The sequence below is a fragment of the Dendroctonus ponderosae genome, unplaced genomic scaffold, assembly GCF_020466585.1.
Source record: "Dendroctonus ponderosae isolate FM_Combo_2020 unplaced genomic scaffold, Dpon_F_20191213v2 Dpon_F_20191213_8, whole genome shotgun sequence".
Classification (NCBI taxonomy): domain Eukaryota; kingdom Metazoa; phylum Arthropoda; class Insecta; order Coleoptera; family Curculionidae; genus Dendroctonus; species Dendroctonus ponderosae.
Genome location: NW_026019016.1, coordinates 6,169,572 through 6,195,899, shown reverse-complemented (window position 1 = coordinate 6,195,899; position 26,328 = coordinate 6,169,572). Strand labels below are relative to the sequence as shown.

Here is a 26,328-nt window from a genome sequence, read left to right as displayed (position 1 = left end):
GGGCTTCAATTGGATTCTTGCCAATGTGAAGAGTGAGGCGGGTTTCAAAAAACAGACCTTCTTGGTGCAATCCAAAAAACACTTTCTTTCTTTGTGCAATCCGGCCGGCCGTAGTTCATTTTTATGATCTTTTAGTATTAGAGAGTTGTGTTCGAAAGCCCGAAATCTCTGCTTTCTTCGGGTGTTTAAAATTTTGAAAATTTGCTCTTGGTTGAGTTTGTTCCGAGGTGAAGAGGGTGGACGGTTTCACATGACAAACTCTCTCGATTAATTTGTTGCCGATGTGGAAGATTTTCCAAAACAAACTTTCTTGGTTAACTGTGGCTGTAGCTCCAGCGTCTTTACGAACTTCCGGTATATGAAAACAGCGTTAGAAATTTCAAAATATCTGATTTTTTTGGGGTTTTTTTATTTTGAAATCCACCCTTAATTGCTCTCTTGCCGAAGTAAATATTTGGCAGGGTTAAAAAAATTAACTTTTTTGGTTTATTTGGCCATAGTTCCGACATTTTCCAACGAACTTCCAACATCTGAAAACTGCATTGGAAAGCCCGAAATCACAGCTTTCTTTGGGTTTCTGAAATACCAAAATCGGCCCTTAACTGGGCTCGCACCGAATTAAAGATTAAGGAAGGTTTAAAAAAATGAACTTTTTTGGTTTAATTTGGCCGTAGTTTCAGCATCGTAACGAACTTCCTATGTACATTTAAAAATCGCGTCCGAAAGCCGCAAATCTCTGCTTTCTTTGGGTTGTTAAAATTTCAAAATCGGCCCTTAATTGGGTTCGTTCTAAGACTAAACGGTTTAACTTTCCAATTGGAGATATTAAAAAATTGCCCGTTGCCGGTGCCCGATGCAAGGGACGCCTATGGATTTTTTTTAACTATTCAGCAAATGCAAGTCTCAACACGCTCGAAACCATATGAACCACTCGAAACAGTGCTTCCACAGGCTCGATTTATTGATACTTTCTCGACGAATTGATCCCTTGCAGCCCAGGTAGTTCGAGCCCTATTATCCCACTAATTTGGAGCGAATCACTATTCCAAGAATGTCCCATTACAGTTTTGAGCTCACTTTAATCAGTTTTTTTTGTTTGCCTTAATTATTCCAGTTCTATTTCGAGCTGAAAGATCTGTGCTGGTTCTCACATAACAGCGATATCATTAATTGGCTTTTAATCAGCTCTGATTGGTGCGGAAAGTTACTTTTTCAATAGCAATGTTACATCATGCTGGAAGAATGTGCAATGGATTTTTCCAAAATTTCCTCGCTTTCTGGATACTGCAGTGATGATCCAGATGGTGCAGAAAAGACGAAACTATTTCCGAGTTAACGCTGGTTGGGCTGACGCAATATAGCACTTATAAGATAGATAGGAATGACTAGATAAAAAAGGCCTGTTCTCATGAAGGCGCCTAATGATTGGATTGAGAGGAACTAGGAGAAGAGCCGGCGTCACCAATTTTTTTGATTAAATCGAATCGTAAATATTTGGAAGCGAATATAAATAGGCCAGTGCGATGTGGGATTTGCACTTTTCCCGTTACTGAGGTTCCAGTGATCGGTGCTGTCCATAGAACAAGACATAGGTGCTGTGGTTGGTTTCCACTCCCCCTTTTCGGGTTTTTGCGCAACGCCTCTGACTTAGTAGAAGTAAAACGAGCGGCTTATCGTCGAGTTATTTTCGGTTTGACTAACGTAGGGGACGGAACTAGAACTGCAACTCGGTTTCGTACAGTCTGTGATTTTGTGATAGATATTTATTTTTATTTACTCCTAAACCGGAACCATGGTCAGGAAAGGTGAATCTGCGGCGCCCCTTAGTGGGGCCTACAAGGTAACTCTTTTTTTTACTACTCTTCCCGCAAATCACCTAACGGGGCCTCATATGGTGCATTAATGGAGCCTCGATTTGCCAACGGGGCAACGTGGGGGTTCAGGCCAAAGTCTTCGGATTGTTCAATTCTCACTCGCTCACTCAACAGTATGAAGCAATGGTGGCGCTTGATCTTTTTGGAAAATTTACCCAGTTAATCAAAAACTTGCATATTTTTTTTCGAATTTTTCGGAATTTCTTGCGTTGAACCTCATGGGTTTTTGACCCAAGAAATTCGAAAAACCCTCCAAAACCCCATGAGTATTGCCTGGGTCCGCACCTGGAATGGGGCGTGACGTCAGCCAGTGGAAAATTACCAGCCAAACTCCACACTCGAGCAGGCCCACATGGACTGCCAGTGGCGTACCGTGAAGAATTAAGGCTTCGCCTCTTTAGATTTTTTTATCAACTGTTTGCACAATCTCTCATCACTTCCTACCTCAAGTTGTTTATTGCTTCAATTAAATTGTTTGCAACGGTTCGTTTCAACGCCGTTTAAGTTGCCCAAATTGGGCTGTTGAAAATGCTTTCAATGAGCGAAAATTGGTTAAACACAATAAACAACGTGGTGTGTAGGCCCTTGGGCGCATCTCGGATAACTCGCGTGTTTTTTGCGATATTCAACAAATTCAAACGGGGTGTTGCAAAGAAGGGAATTCTCTAAAATGTACCCTGAGGGATTGGGGAAATTCTCCAAAAAACTCCGGTTTTCCAGCTCCCGAAGCTAGGAGTGCAAGTTTGGAAGGGGCTAGAGCGCATCTGGGGTAACTGATGAGTTTTTGCTGATGTGTGGGCAACTGAAACACAGTTTTATTGCCAAATAAGGGTTGAAAGGGTGGCAACACGGATTTGCAAAATTTACCCCTCGAACCGGAAAAAATCGGCACGAAAATCCATTGAACTTGCTATTTCAGATTACATATGTGATTGTTGACGCAAAAATCACCCACTTACAGATAACGGCTAATTAGTGACTAAATGTTAGAATTTTTTACCTAGAAGAACATTCTTTAAAATAGGCTCCAAGGATTTCGGGAAATTCCCCAAAAAACTTGGGTTTTCAGTTAGAGCATCCTCTTGTTCAAATTTGATAGGGCCGTTAGCGCATCTGATGTAACTTGCGGGTTTTTGCAGATTTTTCGGAAATTAAACGACGCTTTTATGGAATAAGGACGGTTTTCAAATGTGCCGAGAGGAATTTAGCAAATATTTAGCCAACACAGAGTAAAACTGAAGTGAAATCCCATTGAAGGATGCATATGTTTAGTCGTTTGATTCTGTGTTGTTTGCGCAAAAAATCCGCTTGTTGCATCAGAACAAACCTACTTAGTGGCTAAATGTGGGCATTTGTTTCCGATAGTGCAAGTTTTTGGCCCCATTCGAAGAAATTTGGGAAATTCTCCACAAAACCCTGGGTTTTCAGTTAGAGCAGCCGCTTGCCCAAATTTGATAGGGCCTGTAGCGCATCTGATGTAACTGGCAGGTTTTTGCAGATTTTTCGGAAATTAAACGACGGTTTTATAGCAAAAAGACGGTTTTCAAATGTACCGAGAGGAATTTGGCAAATATTTAGCCAACACAGAATAAAACGAGAGCGAAATCCCATTGAAGGATGCAGATTTTTGGTCGTTTGATTCTGTGTTGTTTGCTCAGCTAATTGCATCAGATCGAAGCTATTTAGTGGCAAACGATTTGCATTTGATACTGACAGTGATAACTTTTGGCGCCCATCAGAGAAATTTTGGGGAAATTCGCCGGAAAAACCCGAGGAAAGGTAGTGTTGCCACGTTTAGTAAGGTTTTAGCGCATCTGGTGTTAAGTGAGTGTTTTTCAAAAATTTGCGAAATTCGAAAACGGTTTGGCTTCAAAAAGACGTTTAATTTGTAAATTCGTTTTCCAAAACATAGAAAGCGTAAGGGAAAGCCAATTGAAGAATTAATAATTTTAGTCATTTGACCTCGCTTGTTTACGCAAAAAAAATCTGCTATTTACAGTAGATGAAAGCTAATTGGGACTAAATGTTTGCATTTCGCATCAATGATGCCAATTCTTGACCGCGATCAAATAAATTTTGAAAAAATTACCCATAAAACTTGGATTTTCAGTTAAAATTACCATTTCAGTGGAGTCTGGGGGCGCATCTGGTGTAACTGGCGTGTTTTTCCACATATTTCGGAATCTCAAAAGGGATTTTGTAGCCAAACGAGAGTTTTAAACAGTACCGACGAGAATTTGCAAAATCTCACTTCAAAACCGAAAAATCCATGAACGAAACCTCATCGAAAAATAGAGAGTTAGTCATTTCATGATCGTCTATTTACCTTAGATTGGAACTAATTGGTGACTAAATTTTGTGCTGTTAGAGTCAATTGTTGCCCGAACGAAAGAATGGGTTATTTGGTCAAAGTAAATAATAAAAGCCGAGTTAATGAAACGCTCATACTGAGTAACAGTTTCCAAGAACGTCAACATTAATAGATTTACGGCTTATATACTTAAACTTGAGCTTTTTATGGCGTTTATCCAGGGTCGGGGTAGTAACTGGCTCAAATCGCCATCAGCATAATTGCCATTTATTACTCAAATTAAACGATCATGTTGAGCATTGTTGAGTTTCTTCAATAAAATCGCCCAATTAATCCAGGATTGTTTTTGCCATGTTTTAAAGCTCGTGCAATAAGCTATTGTTCTTTTTATCAAGATATTAGCCATATGACAAAATGTTGAACAATCCTTGATGTTAATGACCACCTACCAAGAAACCAGTTAGCAGTTGCAGTGGAAAAGTACTGGCCGAACAGACGGTGAAAGAGGACTATCGCATACCAGTGACGGGGAGAGTTGAAATGAGTGTTTAATTCATTTTTTTCCTGGCTAATTTTATACAAAACTAAATGCGGCTTGATGACCTTTATAATCCGCAGGATTCCCGCAAGTTTGATTAGCATTTGCGTTCGATCAAAATCGATTTAAATTAAATTAGCGGCTTAATCGTTGTGGGGAACTCGCCCCCGAAACTTCTAATCAAAGTGTTGAAACTAATTATTTGCCCATAGCCTTGAATGGTTGCCACAAGTTGAAAGACCTACTTGTTTCAACAAATTTTACATTTTTCTATAAATAGCCAGATTTATCAGGAAATTGGCATTGGAGTGTACGTTGCCCCAATCAACATTTTCGAATTATTTCGAAAACAATTCATTTACTGGGCTTCCAGTTTGGATCAAATCTAGCTAGATGATGATTTCAAGGTTGATCAATTGCGAATTAGAATGGCTTCCTTGGACCTTTCCCATGCGAAATTATATTCTATTTATAGCCATTCAACAGCCACAGAACCGGTCTCGGCAGGTTCAAAAAGGCGGGTAAAATTTTTGCAATTTTTTTTGGAAAATCTATTTTGCAACGTGCAAAAGCACGGAATTTTTTCATTGTTTCGTATCGTAAAGCGTGGTGATTTTGACGTCAATAACACCTCAATTAGCATGCAGGCTCATAATTCATTCGTCAAATATGGATTAACATTTCGTGACTTCGTCACCAAAGAAGAAAACAAAGTAAACATTATGTATAACTGTTAAAAGCTCGTGTTGTTATTTTCACTAAATGAGTAAAAACTGAGGACTGAACGGATGATCGAAACCTGCAAAATACGCAGCTTTTCCCGCTATTATCTGCTATTGTCTATTAAATTGCATCGCGAAATGCAATCAGCATTCCGAACCAGATGAAATTTTAAGGAACTTATTCACTAAAGCATCGTTTGTGAAAATCCAAAATTTCAACCTCGAGTCTCATCAAGTTTATGAGGTATGAATTTTTAGATGCCCGTCTGTACGTTTGACGCGCATTTCTCATAAGTCAAAGTTTGTAAATTTCTATAAATTTCACCAGCGTTCCGAACTTTGGAAAATTGATCACACTTATCCAATAAGGTTTTTGCCACACCTTTACAGAATTGCAGAGTTAAAGCTTTTTCAGTTTGCACATTGTGAATTTATGAACTTAATCATTCCCGGTGGAGATGCTTTGCTAAATTAACAAAGGTTGCAAAATTTGTAGAAAATAAGTTAGAGCTGCGAATCTGATGAAGTTTTGGGAACTTATTCCCTAAACCATGGTTTATGCAAATCCGGACCTTCAACTTCGAGTCTCTTTGAGTTTGTGAGTTATGAATTTTTAGATGCTCGCCTGTACGTTTGACGCACATTTCTCGTACGCAAAAGAGATGCTGTTCTAAATTGCCAGAAAATGTCTAGAAAATAACTGAAAGATATAAATCTGATAAAATGTTGGTGAATACGTTTCCAAACGCATTGGCAATAAAGTCGAAAATTTCAACTTTTTGTATATGCATTCTGGTTCGCGACTTCGTCAAAGGCAAAGTTTGAAAAATTCTCAGAATTCTACTAGTCTCTTAATTTTTCTGAAACTTTGTACACTTATCCCCTGATGCTTCTTGTACCAATATCCACAATTGCAGTAATATATCTGGACTCGTTTGCAAGCTGCGAATTTTTGGAACTCGACTGTCTGGAAGCCCAGAAAATGAAAATAACGTGTCTTTCTTATGATTGCAACCGACTGTTCCTCACTATCGGTCACTCTTCGACAATTCCCATTACGACATTACCATCTGCTGAACCCTAAATTGCTTAAATTGAAATAACTGCAGTTCTTCGCACAATTACCATCGGTTGAATCGGCCCAAGTCCGGTTATGGACAAGGAAAAACTGGTTTTTTGGACCCTCCGAGCTCTTGATCCCTTTCTAATGGCAACGGAAAATGGTTTCTTTGCACATATGGTAAGTGCTCTTGATTATGCTCAAGGCATTGGGATTCTGACCTTCGCTGCAACGAGTAGGAAATTGATTGATTTCCTTGGCCGACAGGAAATACAAGTACGGATATGTGGCGGTTTTTTTACGCATAAAACGCCTCAGTTTATCCCCCGTTATTGGCTTTTTGTTATTTATTAACTCCATAGTGGATGTGAATGAATTTCATGGAAAAAACGAATGTTTTGTCATCGATTTCCTGTAGCATAGGGCGCATCTCAAATAAGTCTGTTGTTTTCTCGGATATTCCAAAGATGCAAAATTTGGTCTGTGGGGAAAAGAATTTCCTAAAATGTGCCCTGAGGAAATTGGGCAATTTTTCCATTTAGCCCTGTTTATAAGGAAAAATCCACACAGGCAAATAAACTAAACCAGAGGCTTACGGATCAGCCTGATGCAATCTGAATAAACAAGATAAGTGTTATCATTTATCATTTTTCAACACACGCTCCCTATCTATACCTGAATCACCTTTTCATATAGTGGCACAATTTTTACGACGTTGGCTTGATATGTTTAGGAAGGCATCACGCTGCTTACATAACATAGACGGCCCACAAAACTAAATAATATTATTTGTTGTTAATTATGCGGCTTGAATTTCAACAAATGGAACTATCCCGTTACCTGGTGAATACGCAAAAATTATTATGCGCTTGAAATGTATCAACAGTAAGACTTTCCTCCATGGAAAATTACTTGTCAATAAAGATAAACGGCTATTGTTATTGTTATTGCGTTCATTTTTGGCATATGGAAGCTATTTTTGTTATTAACAGTCCACTAACTGTGCATGTGCCAATTATTCCATTCATTCTCAGCCATTTATTTATTATTGAATCATGCATTGCGTAATTCTAGCTGGCGACTTTGGAATTAATGCGAAAAATTCATTTAGAAAGCGCCAATATCAGGAAGTGATTGGGTGTTGAAATGCTAAACTTGGCGCCCAAATTCGATGCATTCATATTCTTATTTAACTGACGTTGAAGAACTTTTTTTTGGTTTGTTCATTAAGTGAAATTTTGCCAATTTTTGACCCCAATTTTTTGGCTCTACAGGCGCTAACGGCAGAAATATGATGTTTTGTGCCATAAATAACAGAATTTTTTACTTACTTCCGCTGGTAATCGGGTTTAAGAGTTTCTGTAACTTAAAGCTGTGTTCTTTTATGTTCGAGGAGTGATTACGATATAAGAAAAAAATTATTTCAACCTTAGATCTGCTCGAATTTGCGAGTTGTGAGTGTTTGGACGATGGCGAAGATGGTTTAAAAAGCTTTAAAATGTTTAAAAAATTACAGAAAATCAATGAGCTTTCCCAACTGAACAAACATTTTTAACACGGATTAACTCAGGTCTTCTCTACATATTCCCGGAAGTTGAACTGGAAGTTTTATCTATTTTACGACTTATGAAGGTTTAAATACACATGCGTGTGCGTCTGGTGCACATTTATGATAAAGGCAAAGTTCTAAAAACGCTATAACTTCTTCTAGCAGACCAACCTTTCTAAAATTTTTTACGCGTCTGCAAGAAGGTTTTCTCTACAAGGCTCCAGAATTTCACTATTATATCTTCTCGAATTTGCAACTAGCGACTTTTTGAACCTAAGCGCGCCCGTTTGGGATGATTGTCTTCAAATTGATTTAAAAAGTTTGAAAATTTTCAAAAAATCAATTATACTAAAATGCCAATTTTATAGTAGATTTTTTTTGCTATAAAAATCCAAAATTTCAACTGTAAATTTTACCGGGTTTGCGACATTAATTTTCAGGTGCAGGCGTGTGTTTGGGGCACATAAAGGTTTTAAAAATTCCAGGGATTTAACCAACCTTCCGAATCGAAAAATATATTGAGAGCTTATTTATTGAAATTTTCTTTAAATATATCGAAATTCAGCTGTAACTCTTTATTGGGGCTTTGTGACATTAATTTTTACAGGCACGCGTGTGCGTCTGATGCACATTTCTGAAAAAACCAAAGTTCTAAAAACTCCATAAATTCTCCTAGCAGGCCAATCTTTCTAAAATTTATTACACGTCTGCATAAAGGTTTTTTCTACAAATTTCCAGACAATCACTATTAGATCTACTCGAATCTGCCACTAGCAAATTTTTGAACTTAAGAGCGCACGTTTTGGATGATTGTCTGAATTTCAGAAAGTTTGAAAATTTCCAAAAAATCAATCACTCGCCAATTTTATACAATTTTTGTAGTATATTCACTGAACGTTTCGCTATGGAAATCCAAAATTTCAACTGTAAATTTTATCGGGTTTGCGACTTATGAATTTTTATATGCCCGCGTGTGCGTCTGATGCACATTTCTGAAAATCCAAAGTTCCAAAAACTCCATAAATTCTCCTAGCAGGCCAACCTTTCTAAATTTGTTACACATCTGCATGAAGGTTTTTTCTACAAAGCTCCAGAATTTCACTATTAGATCTTTATCATACTCGCCAATTTTATACAATTTTTATAGCAGATTCACTGAACGTTTTGCTATGGCAATCCAGAATTTCAACTGTAAATTTTATTGGGTTTGCGACATGAATTTTTAGGCGCAGGCGTGTGTTTGTGGCACATGAAAGTTTTCAAAATTCCAGGAATTTAACCAGCCTTCTGAATCGAAAGTAATCTTGAGAGCTTATTTATTGAGGAATTTTCTTTAAATATACAGAAATTCAGCTGGAACTATTTATTGGGGCTTTGTGACATGAATTTTTGCATGCACGCGTGTGCGTCTGATGCACATTTCTGAAAAAAACCAAAGTTCCTAAAATTCTATAAATTCCTCTAGCAACCCAACTTTTCCAAAAGCCATTACACTTTTGTATTCAGGTTTTTGTCTTCAAATGCCCAGAAGTGTCCTATCATATCCTCGAATTTGCAACTAGCGATTTTTTGAACTTAAGCGTGCACATTTGGGATGATTGTGTGAATTTCAAAAAGTTTGAAAATTTCCAAAAAATCAATCATACTCGCCAATTTTATAAAATTTGCACGGCATATTGCCTGAACCCATTGCTATAGAAATCCAAAATTGCAACTGTAAATTTAATCGGGTTTGCGACTTATGCATTTTTAGGTGCAGGCGTTTAAGTTTGGGGCACATCGTACTCCCTACCAAAAATTTCTGAATTTTTGCCTCCAAATTTGCAGACTTGAACAAATATGCCCTGTCGAATTTGGAAGTATCAAATTTTTAAACCCAATCGTGCACCGTCGCTAGAAAAATCCCAAAAAGTTTAAAAATGTCCAGAGATTTAACCAGGCGTCCGAATCAAAAGATATATATTGAAACGTTTGCTTTAAATATCCAAGAATTCAGATGTATGTAAGTCGAATCGGCTCCGTGGCTTAAGAATGTTTCCATGCCCGCCTGCAAGTGCGAGATCTATTTTTGATACCCTGAAAATGAGGAGATGTTCTCCAGAGGCACTGGATGGTTTATTGATGAAAACAGCTCAACTCAGTCATTTTTCCAAGATTTCCTAAATGTTAACAATTACATTGTTATGCCAAATTACGCATACTTTTCTCACTATTTCGATTGAAAGATTTTCTAAAATAGAAACCGCTTCGTCATCAAAACTTTCGAGATAATCGCAATTTGCGACATAGAAATGATGAAAGTCTCGGGTAAATCAATCGTCAATCGGTTGAAGGTACAAACAGTTAAAATGCAACATCATCAACAGCGATGCACACAGACATTCTTTGCTAGAAAATTGCATAGGTGGGTTGAGGTAAACGACCCAAGCGCCGAAGAAAAGGCCTTTCATTGAAAATGAGCGCCGGTTAATGATCGAATCTGAAGAATGTTTTGTTTGTTTCAGCCCCAGTTAATCGCCCAACTAGACACGAAAAAGGGCGGCGTAAACACTCAAGTGATAATGTCAAGGTGAGTTGCACGGTTTCGACTAGTTTGCCAACAAAAAAAATCAAAAAAATTCATCCATCGAACATCACAATGCTTCTTTAAAAAAAAAAGGTATTCCAATTAGAGCTATGTTGTCAAAAGAATCAATTCAACTAGTAATAGTAATTTGATTGTAATTATTTGGTGTTTGGAACTGTTTATTAATCGATGATTGAACTGATATATTTTAAAACCATGTATATCTGCAGGCACGTTAACTGTTAGGGCGCTTTTCCCACCCATGTGGGCCTTGTGAGCGTCTTTGTTGCTCGATTTGCATTGAAAGAGACGCTTTGTTCAGTCCCCTTCCTTTTCAGCGATTCTAACTACTTTTATATGCAAATGTGCCCATTCATTGATTCATACGCTCATCTGTGTATCGAAAAGACACTGACAGGCTCCACACTATCCTTAATAATGCTATAAACAACTATATCTATATTTCGAATTGTTACTAATAAAGTCGCAAAGAGCGAGGAGCTGAGAGAGAATAGGAATGCCAATGCGTTTATACATGGTTGCATAGTGTTGTTTTGATAATATTTTGTAAGTTTAGTCAATTCAATTGGCACAAGTCAGTTTTCGGAGCCCTCATAAGAAGTACGGCCCAAAGTGGTGTGTGCTGAGAGCGGCATAGCTACGCTTAGCTATGTTATGCTGCTGAGTGGGAGCTGCGGGAATTCTTTCTGTCTTGGACTGGCAACGGTACAACTACATAAATTTTATTTTTAATTTATTTTTTTGCAAAACGTTCAGACCAGATTTTATTTCTCCCGACTAGTTCAACTACCAACCAAACCCCCTTCAACACGCTCATCCCTTCACCACACTGTGTCCAGCCATTTACCGGCGCCTATTTGTACAGCCACCCGCTCACTTTGCCCTCAATCAAATCGCTTCTTTCGCGTGGTTTTTGTACGGATACGTGCAGGCGAATAGGCAATTGTCCCACCACATTCACTACTTCATCTCACTGTTCGGAAATATCTATTTAACTTCACAGCAAAGACTTTATGTTCAAAATAGATATTTTACCTCTAATACGGTACTAACCATTATCCCCATTTCAACTTTGTTTCCAGGCCCAGTTTACACACGCTCATTTTACGGTTGAATCCGGGATCGTTTGCTTCTTGACGGGAATTAGGCAAAGTTTAAACTGTTTGGCTGGCTCGCTCGCTGTTAAAAGAAATTTCAAAAAATGTGTGACTTTTTTATCGCTGGGGTTTTTATCTTCAGTTCTTAAAAAGACCCAAGTAGAGAGAAAGAAGGCAATGAGGGTTCAGATGCTTTATCAAGTTTTCAGTTCGATGCCCTTCAGTGTTTTCGAAAAAATTGCCATTCTTTACATTTTTGAACAAAAAAGCTCCTCTTAGTTCATCTGGCTGGGGTGGAACGTTTCCCAGAAAAATGAGCTTTCGAATTGGGTGCATTTGTTTATAAAAGCTCATTTTTCTGGAAAACGGACCATCCTAGCGAGTTGAAAATACTTTTTTGCTTAAAAATGGCTGCGATTCAGTAACTTTGTTTGAAAAATTAGAGAATTTTGCAAACCGGGAACATTTAAGCAGAAATCCGCACGCAGCGTAATTTTATAATGATGCAGCGGTTTATACAATCCCATTTTGCTTGAAAACGATCAATCCTTGCGAGATAAAAGAAGAGGGTCTTTTTTGCTTAGAAATGTTTGCGATTCAATAATTAAACTTCGAAAATTCACAAGTTTTACAAGTCAAAAACCTAGCGCATTTTTTAGCCACAATTCCGCCTGTTTTTTGCTCTTGTTACAATGCATCGATTTTCAAAAATCCTATTTTCTCGAAAACGGTTTATTCTAGCGCAACGAAGCAAGAGGATCTTTTTTGCTTAGAAACTTTTGCGCTTCCGAAATTTAATTTCGAAACTTAATAAATTTTACAATGCAAAAAGCTAGAGCAACATTTACGCAGATGTCCGCCGCCTTTTGTCGTTATGGTGCATCAGTTGATAAAAACCTATTTTGCTGGAAAATGATCCATCCCAGAGCAACAAAAGAAGAGCATCTTTTCTGCTTAGAAATGTTTGCGATTCAATAATTAAACTTCAAAAATTCACAAATTTTACAAGTCGAAAACTTATCGCATTTTTTAGCCACAACTCCGCCCGTTTTTTGCTTTTGTTGTGATGCATCGATTTTCAAAAATCCGATTTTCTCGAAACCGGTTCATTCTAGCGCAACGAAGCAAGAGGATCTTTTTTGTTTAGAAACCTTTGCGCTTCAGAAACTTCATTTCAAAACTTAATAGATTTTACAATGCAAAAAGCTAGAGCAACATTTACGCAGATGTCCGCCGCCTTTTGTCGTAATGGTGCATCAGTTGATAAAAACCTATTTTGCTGGGAAATGGTCCATCCTAGAGCAATAAAAGAAGAGCATCTTTTCTGCTTAGAAATGTTTGCGATTCAATAATTAAACTTCGAAAATTCACAAATTTTACAAACCGAAAACTTAGCGCATTTTTTAGCCACAACTCCGCTCGTTTTTCACTCTTATTATGAAGCATCGGTTTTCCAAAATCCGATTTCCTGAAAAACTTTTCATTCTGGCGCTTCGAATCAAGAGAACTTATTTGCTTAGAAAATTTTGCGTTTCACGAATTTCATTTCAAAACTTGACAAATTTCAGAATGCAAAAAAAAATTTTGTTAGGGTGCATCAGTTGATAAAAACCCACCTTAGTGATATGAAAGAAGAGCACCTTTTTTGCTGAGAAATGTTTGCGATTCAGTAATGAGATGTCGAAATTCACAAATTTTGCAAATCAAAAACTTAGCGTATTATTTAGGCAAAACTCGACCCGATGTTCGCCCCTGAAACGCATCGGTTTTCAAAAATCCGATTTATTCGAAAACGGTCCCTTCTAGTGCAATAAAACGAGGAGTTTTTGCTTAAAAATGTTTGCGCTTCTCGAATTTAATTTGGAAACTTGACAAATTGTACAATCCAAAAACATAGAACATCATTAATGCAGAAACCCCCCTTGAATGTGACGCCCCTGACTAAAATCCGCCATTGGAAACGCATAAAACGGAGCCGGAAATTTCAGATGTTTACCTCAAACCGTTGAGTAAAACCTGAAACCCCGATAACTGCCGAAATCGTGCTCCTTTCGAAAAAGCCTGCGGTGTAAACGGGGCCTTCCAAAAGTGAAGCCAGTAGCTAATCGGTGTTCAATTCCAGTTTTAAGGCTGAGAAAGCTGGAGAGCCGGTCCAGGTGGCGTCTGCAAATGGATCAACGGTGCCTCTTTGCAAGCGGGATGTGGAAATCGGCGATTACGACCCGTTCCAGCATCGGAAGCTCGATCATCCGACTTCGTAAGTGCTTTTCTGGATGAAGTGGGTGGGTCTAACTCGCAAATTTTCTTCTAGGGATATGGACACCTTCATCCATCTGCTCAAGGGAAGTTTGGGCAGCGGCATTCTGGCCATGCCCTTGGCTTTTGCCCACGCCGGGCTCTTCCTTGGACTGTTCTGCACGTTTGCCATTGGAATCATCTGCACTTATTGCGTCCACATTTTGGTGAAAAGCGCCCATGAGCTTTGCAGGCGGACCAAAGTGCCCAGTCTTGGATTCGCCGAGGTGGCGGAAGCAGCTTTTCTGGCCGGCCCGGAAGGGTTCCGTCCGTGGGCGAAGTTTGCCAAAGCCAGCATCAACCTCTTCCTGGTCATTGATCTACTCGGCTGCTGCTGCGTCTACATAGTCTTCGTCGCGAAGAACGTCAAACAAGTGGTGGACGTTTACGCACCGGAGGAATACACCTTCGATATCCGGTTCTACATGGCCGCTATGCTCCCGCTTCTCATCTTCGTCAACCTGATCCGCAACCTAAAGTATCTCTCGCCCCTGTCCATGCTGGCCAACATTCTGGTCGCCACTGGAATCGGCATCACTTTCTACTACATTTTCTCCGATTTGCCCTCGTTGGATTCGCAGCCAGCGTACGAAAGTGTCACCAAGTTGCCAATGTTCTTCGGCACCGCCATCTTCGCCCTGGAAGGTATTGGCGTAGTGATGCCTTTGGAGAACAACATGAAACATCCCAGCCATTTCATCGGCTGTCCCAGTGTGCTCAACATTGGCATGTTCTTTGTCGTCTCCCTCTATGCCTCCACTGGGTTCTTTGGCTTCTTGAAGTATGGCGACGCCACCGAAGGCAGCATCACCCTCAACCTGCCACAAGATGATCCGTAAGTAATCGAATCGAATTCAGTTAAAGAAAGAACTGGGGGAAAATAAATTGCCTACGTTCTCCTTGTTCCGCAAATATTGAAGACGCTGTTAATCGAGAAGTAAAAACCATTTGTTTGCAGATTGGCCCAATCGGTGAAGCTCATGATAGCAGTGGCGATTTTCTTCACCTACGCCCTGCAGTTCTACGTGCCAATGGAGATCATATGGAAGGCGCTGAAGAACAACTTCAGCAGCGCCAGCCAGAACTTCGCCAACTACGCGATCCGCATCATCCTGGTGTTTATCACTGTCGTGCTCGCCATCCTTATCCCCAACCTCGGAGGCTTTATCTCATTGGTAGGCGCCGTTTGCCTGTCGATGCTGGGGCTGATCTTCCCAGCCACCATCGATCTGGTCACGTTCTACGACGATCCGGGTATGGGCAAGTACAACTGGCGCCTCTACAAGAACTTGTTCCTGATCTTCTTCGGGCTGGTAGGATTCTTGACTGGTACTTATGTGAGTATCTTTGAGATCATTGAATCCTACTGAGCCACCTAGAAGGAGATTTGGGCGTTGTTCGAACGTCGCAAGCAGGGAGAGCGGCTGAGCGGCTTGGGAAGTCGATTCAGTTTTCAGGGTTTGCCCCCGGCTGAAACCCGGGTCTTAAACGGCGAACAGCCAATGTTTCGCGCAACTGGGAACATTGACTGTTGGCTGACGCACCAAAGTCCAGTTGCCAGCTTCTCCCTGTTGCTTCCCATTGGCTCCGGCCAAAGAAACCAATAAAAAAAGACAATAACTACTAGCAGTCTTTGACCACAATAATCATCTAAAGCAAGTTTAGGCAGTATTCTTGCACTGTAACTAGACTTAAGTGTAGACTACTTATTAGACTACTTAGAGGTAGTTCAATCTGTGATTTCTTTCAAGCAGGCAGAACATTAGTTGTATTCACTTAGCCTAGAAGGGCGTCGTCCGGGAAGACTTGCTTATCCGGACGATGTTTCATTGTCGACCCACGCCCATTTAGTGTATCGTTTTAGTGAGAACTCATTGGCCATTGTTTAATTTATATTTTTGATTGATTGTGATTTTTAGACGTAGTTACAAGCTCAACTAAAGCGGCTTGAAGCTCAGTTCTCTACTGAGTTAGAGCTTGATAAAAAAACGTGATGGTAACAGGGCAACCAAGGGGATTTGGATAATCCCCAATCCCTCTAGCTCTTTTACCAGCACACTGTTAAATTAGTTCCAGAGGAACTGCCCTACCGATGTGAAAACCTGGTGCCTTAATTTTGGAAACATCCACACCGGTTTTGCCAAATTGACTGGCGATTCGAATTCTGATAAGTTCCTTAAACAAAGTCACATGCAGGCAAAAATTGCTTTTAATTCAAGTAAGGTCATCCTGTGTAACAAATACCCGAAATAACGAAAAACTTGCCATTAGAGTAGATGTTTGCGATGGTTTTTGCTGGGAATCTCAACCATTTTTTAGTACAGCATTTAGAATATACAGTATGTTCAATATCAGGAACGCCAAAATACCTTGGATAAGTACTTTCCACAAATTGTTCCATTCATTTCCACACTTGAGCTTTCAAAGTGTCCCCCGAACAAGACGCAAAAAAACCTCCGGACTTCAACAAGCAAAGTATTTATTGCTACAATTCCGCTTAAAGCTTGCTTTGGGAACATTCTGAATTTCCGCCCTAATGCCGCAAGAAATAGTAGCTAAGATTCCGAATTTTTGTATTGTTTGAAATAAAATGACTCCAAATAAATAGCGAGCTGTAGTGTTATTTATCAATAATATCCACCTGGGAAAGGACTAGAAGTGATTATTCGTGCGTCAATTGGCCCTCAGTGAGACAAATGACTGGAAAGTGGCGACTTTCGTTAAAGCAAAACGTCGGCTTGATCTTGGGCCGGTGTCCTGCAGCCAACAAGCGCAGCAGTACAAAATTAGTTTTAGCTGTGCGGGCTAAAGGCGAGTCGGCAGGACCTCCTGCAGCCAACAATTGTCCAGCTTGGCCGAAATGCCGACCAGCAGACAAAAACAACTGTTCCGAGCCCTAAAACAGGCCATCAACCAAATTCTGGTTCTTTATATTCAATGGTAAACTTGCCTGCGATCCTGCAGCTTGGGCAGCAGCCCTAAAGTCGCGATATGCCGCAGAGGGAGGAGTTTCCAGCCTAGAAAATACTCCAAAGCGATGTTCAAAGCGCACCCGTTCCCGATCGAAGCCTGGCAAAGGGGCTTGCAGCAGGCCTTCGCGCAGCAACCCCAAGAGGGCCTGAAACGAAACTCTCAACATGGAAAATTGGTGTTTGGGAGCAGATCTACTTTAAAATATCCTCCTGCGAGCTGTTGAAACGCCTGCAATCTGACCGCGTCTTTAGAGTGCGGCCTCGGCCTACGGGCCGCTTTATTCGGCTTCTGCCTTCGAGTTCCTTTTCCGCTCCCAGTTGCCACTGCGGCCGTTCCATTCCAGGCCTCCTGCAGCAAACTGTCTGCCCGCGACAGGGTCGAAATCAACCAGCCATAAATACACTCGTACAAGTACCTGCAATAGACCAAAACACTTGAAGAAATTGACTAGAGGTTAAGAACTGTGCACGATCGGAAAAAAATCGCAACGCTCAAACCCGGCTAGATCTACTACTGTAATTTTGGATATTTGTAGGAGAAACCTTAGCGGATAAGTGTAGAAAATTTCCGAACATTCTGGCGGCTAGTAAATGATGCAGAATTTCCCGAACTTTGACTTTTCAGAAAAGCGCTTCAACATCACCCGCGTTCTTCTAAAAATTAATAAGTCAGAAACTGGCTTAGACTGGGGTTGAAAATCGGAATATTTATAGCAGAGGGCTTAGTGAATAAATTGTCAAAAATTAATTCCATTCGAAAAGCTCGTTGAATTTTCAGAAAATTTTTAAACTTGTCGAAATTCAGAAAAGCATAGCAATCGGACAGTCGCGTTTAAAAATTCGCATCTTGCACACCAGATTTAATACAGAAATTCTGGATATTAGTAGAAGCAATCTTAGCGGACAAGTGTGGGAAATTGTGCAGTTTGCCCCTTACCAATAAATGTAGTAGTATTCGTGTTCAGCGTAAAGCTCTAGCTCAAACCCGGCCAACAAATACAAGGCCTGCGTCCGCAAGGTGTGATAGAGCGCCCAGGTGGCAAAATGGGGCCTGGGGGGCTGCCCCAGGGCTAAAGCACAGGCACTATCAGCGCGCTCGGCCTCCTAAATAACAAGTGTAAACGCCTGCTCAATCTACCCGCAAAAACATACTTCTTGCAGCACAGCCAAATCGTCGAGTAGCATGGCCAGCTTGTCTCGTTGCCTAGCGCGATTATGGCCGCTGAGCTGCAGCAGCAATGCAGCAGGGCGAGAAGCGCGGGCTAGAAAGCCATCGGCAGCTGAACGTGCAGCTGGCAGAGCCCGACTGCCTGAAAAAACATATCCAGTTTACATTTTCACCAGTCAAATGCCTTACTCAAAGCATGAGGTCCGCAGAAGTTCCGCAAAGCCTCTCTCAGGGCCTCTCTAGACGAGCCAGTGTTGCGTCCGACCAACTGCAAGGCGCTGCGCGACACCAGACAGGGCCCGGATTGGCTGAAATCGGCAAACAGTTCCTAGAAAAAGTCGATTAATTTCCTCAACAGGTTGACACGCACGTTCAATGAGTACCAGTGTCTGATGAAACGTGGTGAGGCCTTGCGCCCTGCAGACCACCTTAAACCTTTCCAGCATTTCCAGGAGGTGAACAATCGCGTCGCTTCGCTTCTTTATTTTGGTGTAACGCGGAAAAGTGGGCGGCAGCAGTCTTTGGTTGATCGACGGTTCGAAGCAGGCGATTTCATCGTCGTCTGCATTAGATTGAAATCCAGTTAAGATGATTTAAAATCAACAGCTTTGAAAATGTACCGTCGTTGGCACCCTGACCCATCTGGACAGTTTCCTTCATGGCTTGCAGCATTTCTACGCCGCTCTGGAGCAGCCTTTGGCAGTCGTTCAGCGAGTTTGAGGGCTGGTCCTCCTTTCTGAGCGTGTTTAGCGCTTGCAGGAATATCCGCACAAACTTTATCCTGACGAAAATTGCCTGGATTTCCGGCTGCTTACGGGAAAAACTGCACTGATTAGCTGCTATAGCCTTTGGGACTCCTCCTCACCTCACACTGCTTGTTTCGCGACTTCCTGTGAAGCTCCTCCTCAACTTCCCGCAGCATGCCAATCATCCTTTGCTCGGATATGTCGGGGTTCAAATGAAACCCATATTGCATGGGCTGGAAATCTTCCTCTTCGAAAACCATTGCTCTAAGGACAAGGAAAGCTCAAAATCAACTACCTCCAGCGGATCTGAGCCTTACTTGTGTAAAAGGTCCTTGATAACATCCAGCAATTTGTAAACGGACAGGCAGAAAACCTTGAGGGCCCTATCCTGGGGAGCGTACGGCCGATGCAGATACAGGCAAGTAAAAACCTACCGAGAGAACAAACAGGTTAATAAAACAAACCTCATTTGGGGTTTACTTGCTGTTTGAGCCAACGAATGTCCCTCCAACCAGGATACCAGCCGGGCCAAAGTGCCGTCTATAATGCCCAATAAAGTCGGGGGTGGCAGGTCGTTTAATGGCAATAAACCATCCTAGAAGAGTGAGATAAAGGGGCGGTTTCACTGCGCTCAAGAAAACAGGAAAGTGAATACTGACTGCTACAGCTTGTTCAAAGGAGGTGATTTTGCGAGCCCCCCGATTGCAGAGCATCCCTGCGTCCATTTTGGGGTCCATCATTTCAATGGCAGACATCGCGTCAAAGAGCCCGAACAGTTCATCGTGGAGCAGCTCCCCTAATTCTAGATCTGCGAATAAAATGCCAAATCAAAACCAAAAAAGCCTGGAACAAATGGGTTTTTGCACTGAATACTTACCCTTTACACTTTCAAGGAACACATCAGTGATTTCGATCCAGTTCTGGTCTGTTTTTCCTGCAACTGGGAGGTCTGCAGTGGTCGAATGAGGCCTACAAGACAATACCCCAATTTAACCAAATTGCTGCTTAGATACATGGTAATTGATAAGTGAGAAACCCACGTACTCTTCCGGGCGTTCCATGCTCGACCCACAAAAATATATTTTTTCTTTACAGTGCCAGCCAGATTTGAGGTTATTAATAATCCTCAAACGGGAGTTTGAAGGGCTCTAGGGCATCGACATCGCGGATCAATGGAGGATCTTAGAAACCCGCACTAGCCCCATAATTTTACACGGCCCGGATATCTATGCTCTCTGGTAAAAATACTTCTGGCTGCGGCTGCAATAGCGCACGACGCCATTTTTTTGGTGATAGCTGTCAGTAATTTTTAAACGTTCTTTTTTCAAGCGAACTTTTCGCGTTTTTATTTTTAAAAAACGTGTTTGAGTGATCTTCAGGCATCAAATTATTTTCTCATGTCGGCCTCGTTCAAGATTCTTCAATAAAACATCATCTAATCTTCATTAGACTGCATGGGGAACGCAACAGGTGAGAATTTTTTAAAACAAACGCACCGGTAAAATGCAATAATAACTTGTAATTCTGCAAGATTTTTAGATAAAAGATAAGTTAAGACACACACAGGACTGCTCTACTCTAATCAGTTTATTTTAACTATGTTTGCGCAAATTTGCTCCCATCTCAGCTAAATGTCACGCGGGCATACACCCACGACTAAATCATGTAAATAAGCATTGTAAACACGTATATTATACAGTTTTAGCTGGAAATGAAAATGTTAAATCACGCACAATAAGCTTAATACTATGGCCTTGTTCACGCACTTTCCCTTATAAAACCAATCTCAATACTTTAAGGCTTCTACCCGAAGGTTTATTAACAGTAATCTGGAAGATATAGAGACTATACTCGTAAATAGGAAATATACTTATCTAAAATATTCTGCTAATACTTTGGTTTATAGATTTAGAATCACAGTTTTGAAATTTAAGGATTGAGTGGATAGTCTAGATCTCCGTTTCCATATGAGAGCTCGTTCGGCTGCCCTCACTGGGAGGTTTCTGGGCTCTGTCGCCCTCTTGGTAACTCTTGTACTTGAGCTTGCCGATTTCCACGGTTTTCCAAAAGTCGCTTTCTCCAAAGAGAAACCGCTTGACGTTTTCTTCCATTTCCGCATAGCGCGCCTTGTCCTGCTTGATTTCCTGCTCCTTTTTCGGGTCGATCTTCAATTCTTCCGTGCGGGAATTATCCGGGCTGCTGATCTCCTGTTCGACAGTAATCTAAAATCACATTGATATTGTTTCAGTAGACGCCTTCAATGACAACGAGAGCTCTACAGCTCAACCGATTCTCTAGATATGAACAAAAAATTAAGCGCAGGTATGAACCCCGCGTTAATCTTGATTTATGTAGACACGGCTTTAAGCTCCTCACTCATATATAAACACTCTACACTAATCTACTGATCTATTCAGCTGAATTCTGGTGTTTCCATCTATAGAATTTTCGACCAGGCAACACTAACTAATAGCTATAACTACCTGCACCCAGTCACTGATTCGCTGTTGATGTTGCGTGGAATTTTCGCTGACGACACTCATGTGTTTGCTGCCGTGACTGGACACGGAGCAGGAGTCGGGCTTTTGGGATGAATTCTGGATATTCTATGAGATATTGACTGACTTGAGTACTATCACTTAGGGCGCATCTAAGCAAACATGCAACTGGAGGGGCAAATAAAGCAACCAACTAGTACTGGAGTGTAAAAATATATTTTCCTTCAGTTGATATACACCTCTTTGGCTTGTGAGTACGAAGTATACAAAACTGAGCATGCTGGGTTCTCATCACATAATGGACTAGTTTTCGACGAATATACAAAAAAAGTCATGCTTGGAAAAACGGTTTCGCAAACATGCAGCTCAGTAGTCACGACTTGCTCATACCTGCGAAGAAGGTTGCTTCACTTTGCCTACACTTCTCGTATACAAAACGGGGGCGATGCTATTATGGGCGTTATCAAGCAAAATGTTCTTGGAACCGCTTTGCACAAGCATTGAGGCGTACCGGGGGCCCCTTAGGACTTCCGAAGCTCCCACTAGACTGCTGCAGTAAACCGCTGATTAATTCAAATAATAGTCTTAGTGTCTACTAAACTAGCCTCTTGTCAATAGCGCGCTTCTCCTCCTCCTCCTCCTCCTCATTCAGGTGGGGGACTTCCAGCACCCTCAACCCTCCGACGTCCTCAAACTCGATCAAATCGGGCAATCCTTGTGCATCATCCTCAGGTTTTTGAACCGCCACAGTGTGCGTTGTCTCAATCAGAAAATTATTTGGTTGCACTTTGACGACATTCTGCGGGTTTGGGCCCGCCTCCAATGGCAGCGGCGCCACGAGATTCGGATAGGGCGAGGAGCGCTTGGACTTTTCGACCACTGTTTTTAAAATCGACAAACCTGCAACGAAGATTCGATGGGTTTTCCGCAAATCCTCCCATGGCTACCAACCAGTTGAGTGGGCTTGGGGCAGAACCACATTTTCACGGCATTCTGGACCCGTTTGGGTGCCGATGTGATGATGCGATACTTCGTAGATGATTTTCAGGCTTTTGGCACATGTGCAAGTGTCGCAATGTTTGGCCAGGGCTTTCTCCTTCTGTCGTTCCTCCAGCACTTAAAATGGACGAGTTTTTTAAGTGAATGTTGTTTGCTTAACCAGCTCACCTTTGGCCATTATTGCGGCAGAAACGATATCAACTTGTTGGGACGGTTGGTCTTCAACAAGCGGCTGTTCGGCCAATTTGGGCGATTTAGGCACCGAATAAACCATGGCAGTAGGCGGGAATGTGGGAATGGGCACCTTAATGCTCTTGGGCTCCAGTGGGGCGCGTTTCTCCTCCAGGGGCTTTCGTTTGTTGTTCATATAAACAGCCACCTGAGTCTGCACCTCTGAAGGAAGCTGCACAAAAATAGTTGTTTAAGTTCGTGTGTTTAAACTCACCGAATCGAAGCGATGGGCAACGAAGTTGGTTTGCTTGCACTGCAGGAATTGAATAGCTAGACTGACGTCGTTTTTGTATCTTTCCTGAAATTGGGGTGATACAATGGAGATTTGATCAGCAACTGATCAAGCTTACATTGTCGCCCGTTAGCTTTTTGATGGCGTAGTTTGCTTCAGCCAGACTATGGGACAAAGTCGCCACGTCCCTAGTCAAGGTGGTCTTATCAGTTTCGCACACATCCACCAGCTTCAGCAGCTTATCTTCCAACCCCTGATTCACTCTTTGGACTCTTCTGTGGGCGTCGTACAGTCTGCAATCGCTTTCAGTCAGTTGCCGATTATCCATTCTACTCGGAAAATGGAAGTACCTCTTGTATTTGTCCTGCCAGGTCAGCAGTTCCTCTTTGACAGCCATCAGCTCCCCATTGGGGAACTTGTTGGCTTCATTGAGGAAGTTGGTCTCCATCATAACAATGTGGTTCTCCTTCTCCACCAGCCTCTGCTTGAGGTTCTCAATTTCCACATGCAGCTGAACGTCATGGTCGCTTGCCAGGCACTTTCTACAGGAACAGCCGCATTCCTAGCACACCAACATATGGGGGGCAAGTGTTTAGTCAGTTTGTCCTTTTAGGCAACTTTCTTGGTTAGCACACTTAACCCTATCTGATGCCACAGCTTCAGGGCTTTAAAGCTAGTTGTCTAGGACTTACTTTGCACTTGTTGGCCATCGCCCAGAGCAGACAAGCTGTGACAAGGTTGAAACACCAACTGGTAAATGCTGATGAGAGCAGGAAAGTTTCACTTGGCAAAAAACACTGTGGCGAATCGATTCGGTTACGTTGCAGCCCTGTAGGCGGTCGTTGCACTTTGTGTAATTACAACAACCATATTTACAGCGCCTTTTAAGCGAACATTGATAAAACAATAAATATTTGCAATTATTTACTAATTTTGACAACACTGGCAGTTGTCAACAGTCAACATACCGTCGAGGCCTTGTTGCCTGGTCGCACCTCTGACTATCCTTGCAGCTGAATTGAAGCCAAAAATATGCTCATCACAGATTACCAAACGGTGATGGGGAGAGCAATTCTTACAAAATATTTCCAGAGGGATAAACAAGGGGTGTTTAATTTCTCGCCCATCAGGTCAGGTACTGGGGGCTTAATTTGGTGCGATAGAAAAAGATTTCCCGAAACCCGCAGTGAAAATTTTACTATTGGCAACTGCGAAAGCAGCTTCAATCAATCACTTGATATTCTTAGGTTATTTTGTTGTCAAGTGATAAACAAGTTTCTATATACCTAGTTATTCTCCTAAAAAATGTACCGAATAATCATAGGCCTCCTATCGGTGTTGGTAAGCTGCCAAAAGACTCTCTCCCTCTCATAAGTTGTTGTAAACAATCATTTTTAGGCCCCGATTGGGGCTGAGTTTTCCTCAGAAGACTGCTGGACGCTCGGGTTTAACAAGGCCAATTTGCTGTGTTCCTCCTGTGAGCAACTGCCCAGGTTCAACCTGGAAATGCTCAAGTAAGCTCCAAGTCGCGTTCGGTTCTGGTTGTTAGTAATATTGCAAACGCAGGGACCATTGCAAGGAGTGCTGCAGTCCCGACGAAAAGGGCCAGGAGGAAAAGCGCTATGCTAAAGCAGTCTTGGAGGTGTGCACGTGCAAGTTTGGAGCTTATCCTCAAATTCAGGCCTTCATCAAAAGCGACCGACCTGCCAAGTTCCAGAATCTTCAGATCAAATACGTTAGAGGTGAGCAGTTGCGATGGTTCCTTTGGATGGGATTCAACTGCGTTTTTTTTTTCAAGGCTTAGACCCCATTATCAAGCTGTATGACAAGGATGGGCACCTTCAGGAAACTGTGGCAATTGAGAAGTGGAACACTGACTCGGTGGATGAATTTCTCCAAACTCATTTAGATGATGGCGATTTGGATTATTTGAAAACAAACCAAATCTAGTCGCGTGAATAAACGGTCGTTTCCTCATTTCAAGGCGTTTTATTCATGATTTTCGTCCTATATTGTTCTATCCCTCTAATGGAACCTCATTAGCTAATGCATGTCAGAGTTGTTCTGTCCCATAAAGCACAATGGGTGAGGGTTGCAAGGGTTTACCCCCATCGTTGCCCGGGAAACCCTCCTTTTGTTTATGTTCGCGCCCTAAAAATGGGTGTCATGTCTCCCTTATCGAATCGCCCATCTCCATACATGTATGTAGCGGCTATTGCATATTTAATGGATTGCGTGAAAATTTGTTTATTTCTGGGTAAAAGGTGAGTTTTTTTTTAATGTGTTTTACTTTAGAAAATTTTCCTCGTTTTTGAAATTTGGAGTTTTCCGCGTTTTTTAAGCCTGCCAACTTGCAAACTCTATCAAATTTAATAATGCAATTCTGGGTATTTTAGAAGAAGTCTTAGAGGATGAGTGCAAAAATTTTCGGAAAATTCAGACTAGTAAATTTTCCAGAATTTTCAGAAATGTTCCTTAACCTTGTAGTGTGTTCTTCTAAAAATGCATAAGTTCCAAACTCGACTAGACTTAGAGTTGGAATTCTAGATATTCATAGCAGAGGGATTAGTGAATAAGCCTTCAAAAATTTGTTCGATTCGCCACGCTCAATAAATTTCTATAAATTTTTAAACTTTGAAATTCAGAAAAAATTCGCAACTCTCAAACCCGGCTAGACATAGTACTGTAATTTTGGATATTTGTAGAATATACCTTAGCGGATAAGCGTAGAAAATTTCCGAACATTCAGGGGGCTGGTAAATTATGCAGAATTTACCAAACTTTGACTTTTCAGAAAAGCGCTTCAACAAGACCCGCGTCCTTCTAAAAATTCAGGTCACAAACTCGCTTAGACTGGGGGTTGAAATTATGAATATTTATAGCAGAGAGTTTAGTAAATAAATTCTTTAAAATTCGTTCGATTCGCCACGCTCAATAAATTTCTAGAAAATTTTAAACTTTGAAATTCTGGCAAGCATCCTAGTCGTACACGTTCATCGGGTCTAAAAATTTGCTACTGGCAAACCCGGCCAGATCTGATCCTAGTTCTGGATCGTTGTAGGAGAAAGTTTAGCGGATAAATGTAGAAAATTTCGGAAAGCTAGTAAATGTTCTAGAATTTTCCAAACTTCCTTCGTCGTCCAAATGACTAAATGTTCCATAATCCTACACGCGTTCTACCAAAAAGTTGAAATTCTGCACATTCATAGCAGTAGGTTTAGTGAATAAGTTCTTCAAAATGCGTTCGATTTGCCACATTCAATGAGGGTCTAGAATGTTTCAAACTTAAAAAAACGCGAAAAACTGCACAACTTCCCCAGTTTAATGCCCTTTGATGATATTAAAAATTAATCTACCCCCAATTGAGTTAGTCTGGCGTCACGATACAACAAAGTTCATTAAATTTGGATTCATTGAATCCCGCAAAAGCCCCGAATTAGGCTCAAGTG

General features: G+C 41.3%; 4 protein-coding genes and 1 long non-coding RNA gene across 8 annotated transcripts in view; 3 read left to right on the top strand and 2 right to left on the bottom strand.

The window, feature by feature from the left end:
• The window catches only part of LOC109534313 (proton-coupled amino acid transporter-like protein CG1139), a 29,729-nt gene extending 13,091 nt beyond the window's left edge, over positions 1–16,638 (top strand). Inside the window, exons 2-5 of the mRNA XM_019899926.2 lie at positions 10,559–10,623; positions 13,861–13,995; positions 14,050–14,868; positions 14,992–16,638. Of these exons, the coding sequence (XP_019755485.2) occupies positions 10,559–10,623; positions 13,861–13,995; positions 14,050–14,868; positions 14,992–15,403 (1,431 nt within the window). The 3' untranslated portion in view covers positions 15,404–16,638. The remainder of the gene's footprint in view (positions 1–10,558; positions 10,624–13,860; positions 13,996–14,049; positions 14,869–14,991) is intronic.
• Positions 16,496–20,075, bottom strand: LOC109534311 (N-alpha-acetyltransferase 35, NatC auxiliary subunit). The gene is made up of 14 exons (XM_019899923.2): positions 19,964–20,075; positions 19,797–19,888; positions 19,579–19,727; positions 19,404–19,514; positions 19,237–19,349; positions 19,039–19,183; positions 18,794–18,980; positions 18,557–18,735; positions 18,363–18,501; positions 18,158–18,315; positions 17,943–18,109; positions 17,202–17,421; positions 16,984–17,151; positions 16,496–16,929 (listed from the first exon to the last, which is right to left on the bottom strand). Exons 1-14 carry the CDS (start codon positions 19,978–19,980, stop codon positions 16,696–16,698), a joined length of 2,079 nt encoding a protein of 692 aa, XP_019755482.2. The 5' UTR covers positions 19,981–20,075; the 3' UTR covers positions 16,496–16,695.
• Positions 20,076–20,274: 199 nt separating this feature from the next.
• Positions 20,275–21,733, top strand: LOC125505386. Its single transcript, XR_007282140.1, has 3 exons — positions 20,275–20,389; positions 21,168–21,241; positions 21,363–21,733. It is a non-coding gene; the product is annotated as an uncharacterized LOC125505386 (long non-coding RNA).
• LOC109534312 lies at positions 20,419–24,017 on the bottom strand. Of its 4 annotated transcripts, none has more exons than XM_019899924.2 (10): positions 23,572–24,017; positions 23,230–23,441; positions 22,998–23,181; positions 22,862–22,945; positions 22,585–22,819; positions 22,369–22,533; positions 22,023–22,317; positions 21,808–21,967; positions 21,403–21,525; positions 20,419–21,141 (listed from the first exon to the last, which is right to left on the bottom strand). In XM_019899924.2, the coding sequence occupies exons 1-10, from the start codon at positions 23,587–23,589 to the stop codon at positions 20,869–20,871; spliced, it is 1,749 nt and encodes a 582-aa protein (XP_019755483.2). In that variant the 5' UTR covers positions 23,590–24,017; the 3' UTR covers positions 20,419–20,868. The 4 variants fall into 4 exon arrangements, with proteins under 4 accessions (XP_019755483.2, XP_048525055.1, XP_019755484.2 ...); XM_048669098.1 differs by having other exon boundaries at positions 21,808–21,964; XM_019899925.2 differs by having other exon boundaries at positions 22,998–23,172.
• Positions 24,018–24,099: 82 nt separating this feature from the next.
• LOC109534314 (selenoprotein F) lies at positions 24,100–24,856 on the top strand. The gene is made up of 4 exons (XM_019899932.2): positions 24,100–24,220; positions 24,278–24,393; positions 24,446–24,621; positions 24,678–24,856. The coding sequence occupies exons 1-4, from the start codon at positions 24,185–24,187 to the stop codon at positions 24,827–24,829; spliced, it is 480 nt and encodes a 159-aa protein (XP_019755491.1). The 5' UTR covers positions 24,100–24,184; the 3' UTR covers positions 24,830–24,856.
• Positions 24,857–26,328: the final 1,472 nt, after the last annotated feature.

What these genes read in the sequence shown, in the direction of transcription:
- LOC109534314 (XM_019899932.2), top strand. Translation starts at nt 24,185, where the DNA reads ATGTACCGAATAATCATAGGCCTCCTATCGGTGTTG. An exon ending in TAGGCCTCCTATCGGTGTTG is followed by an intron (nt 24,221 to 24,277) that starts GTAAGCTGCCAA and finishes AATCATTTTTAG; the next exon opens with GCCCCGATTGGGGCTGAGTT. An exon ending in TCAGATCAAATACGTTAGAG is followed by an intron (nt 24,622 to 24,677) that starts GTGAGCAGTTGC and finishes TTTTTTTTCAAG; the next exon opens with GCTTAGACCCCATTATCAAG.
- LOC109534311 (XM_019899923.2), bottom strand. An exon ending in CCTTTGAACAAGCTGTAGCA is followed by an intron (nt 19,515 to 19,578) that starts GTCAGTATTCAC and finishes TCACTCTTCTAG; the next exon opens with GATGGTTTATTGCCATTAAA. An exon ending in CGCGAAACAAGCAGTGTGAG is followed by an intron (nt 18,981 to 19,038) that starts GTGAGGAGGAGT and finishes TCCCGTAAGCAG; the next exon opens with CCGGAAATCCAGGCAATTTT.
- LOC109534312 (XM_019899924.2), bottom strand. An exon ending in TGGCAGGACAAATACAAGAG is followed by an intron (nt 23,182 to 23,229) that starts GTACTTCCATTT and finishes ACTGACTGAAAG; the next exon opens with CGATTGCAGACTGTACGACG. An exon ending in TGCCGCAATAATGGCCAAAG is followed by an intron (nt 22,534 to 22,584) that starts GTGAGCTGGTTA and finishes GTCCATTTTAAG; the next exon opens with TGCTGGAGGAACGACAGAAG.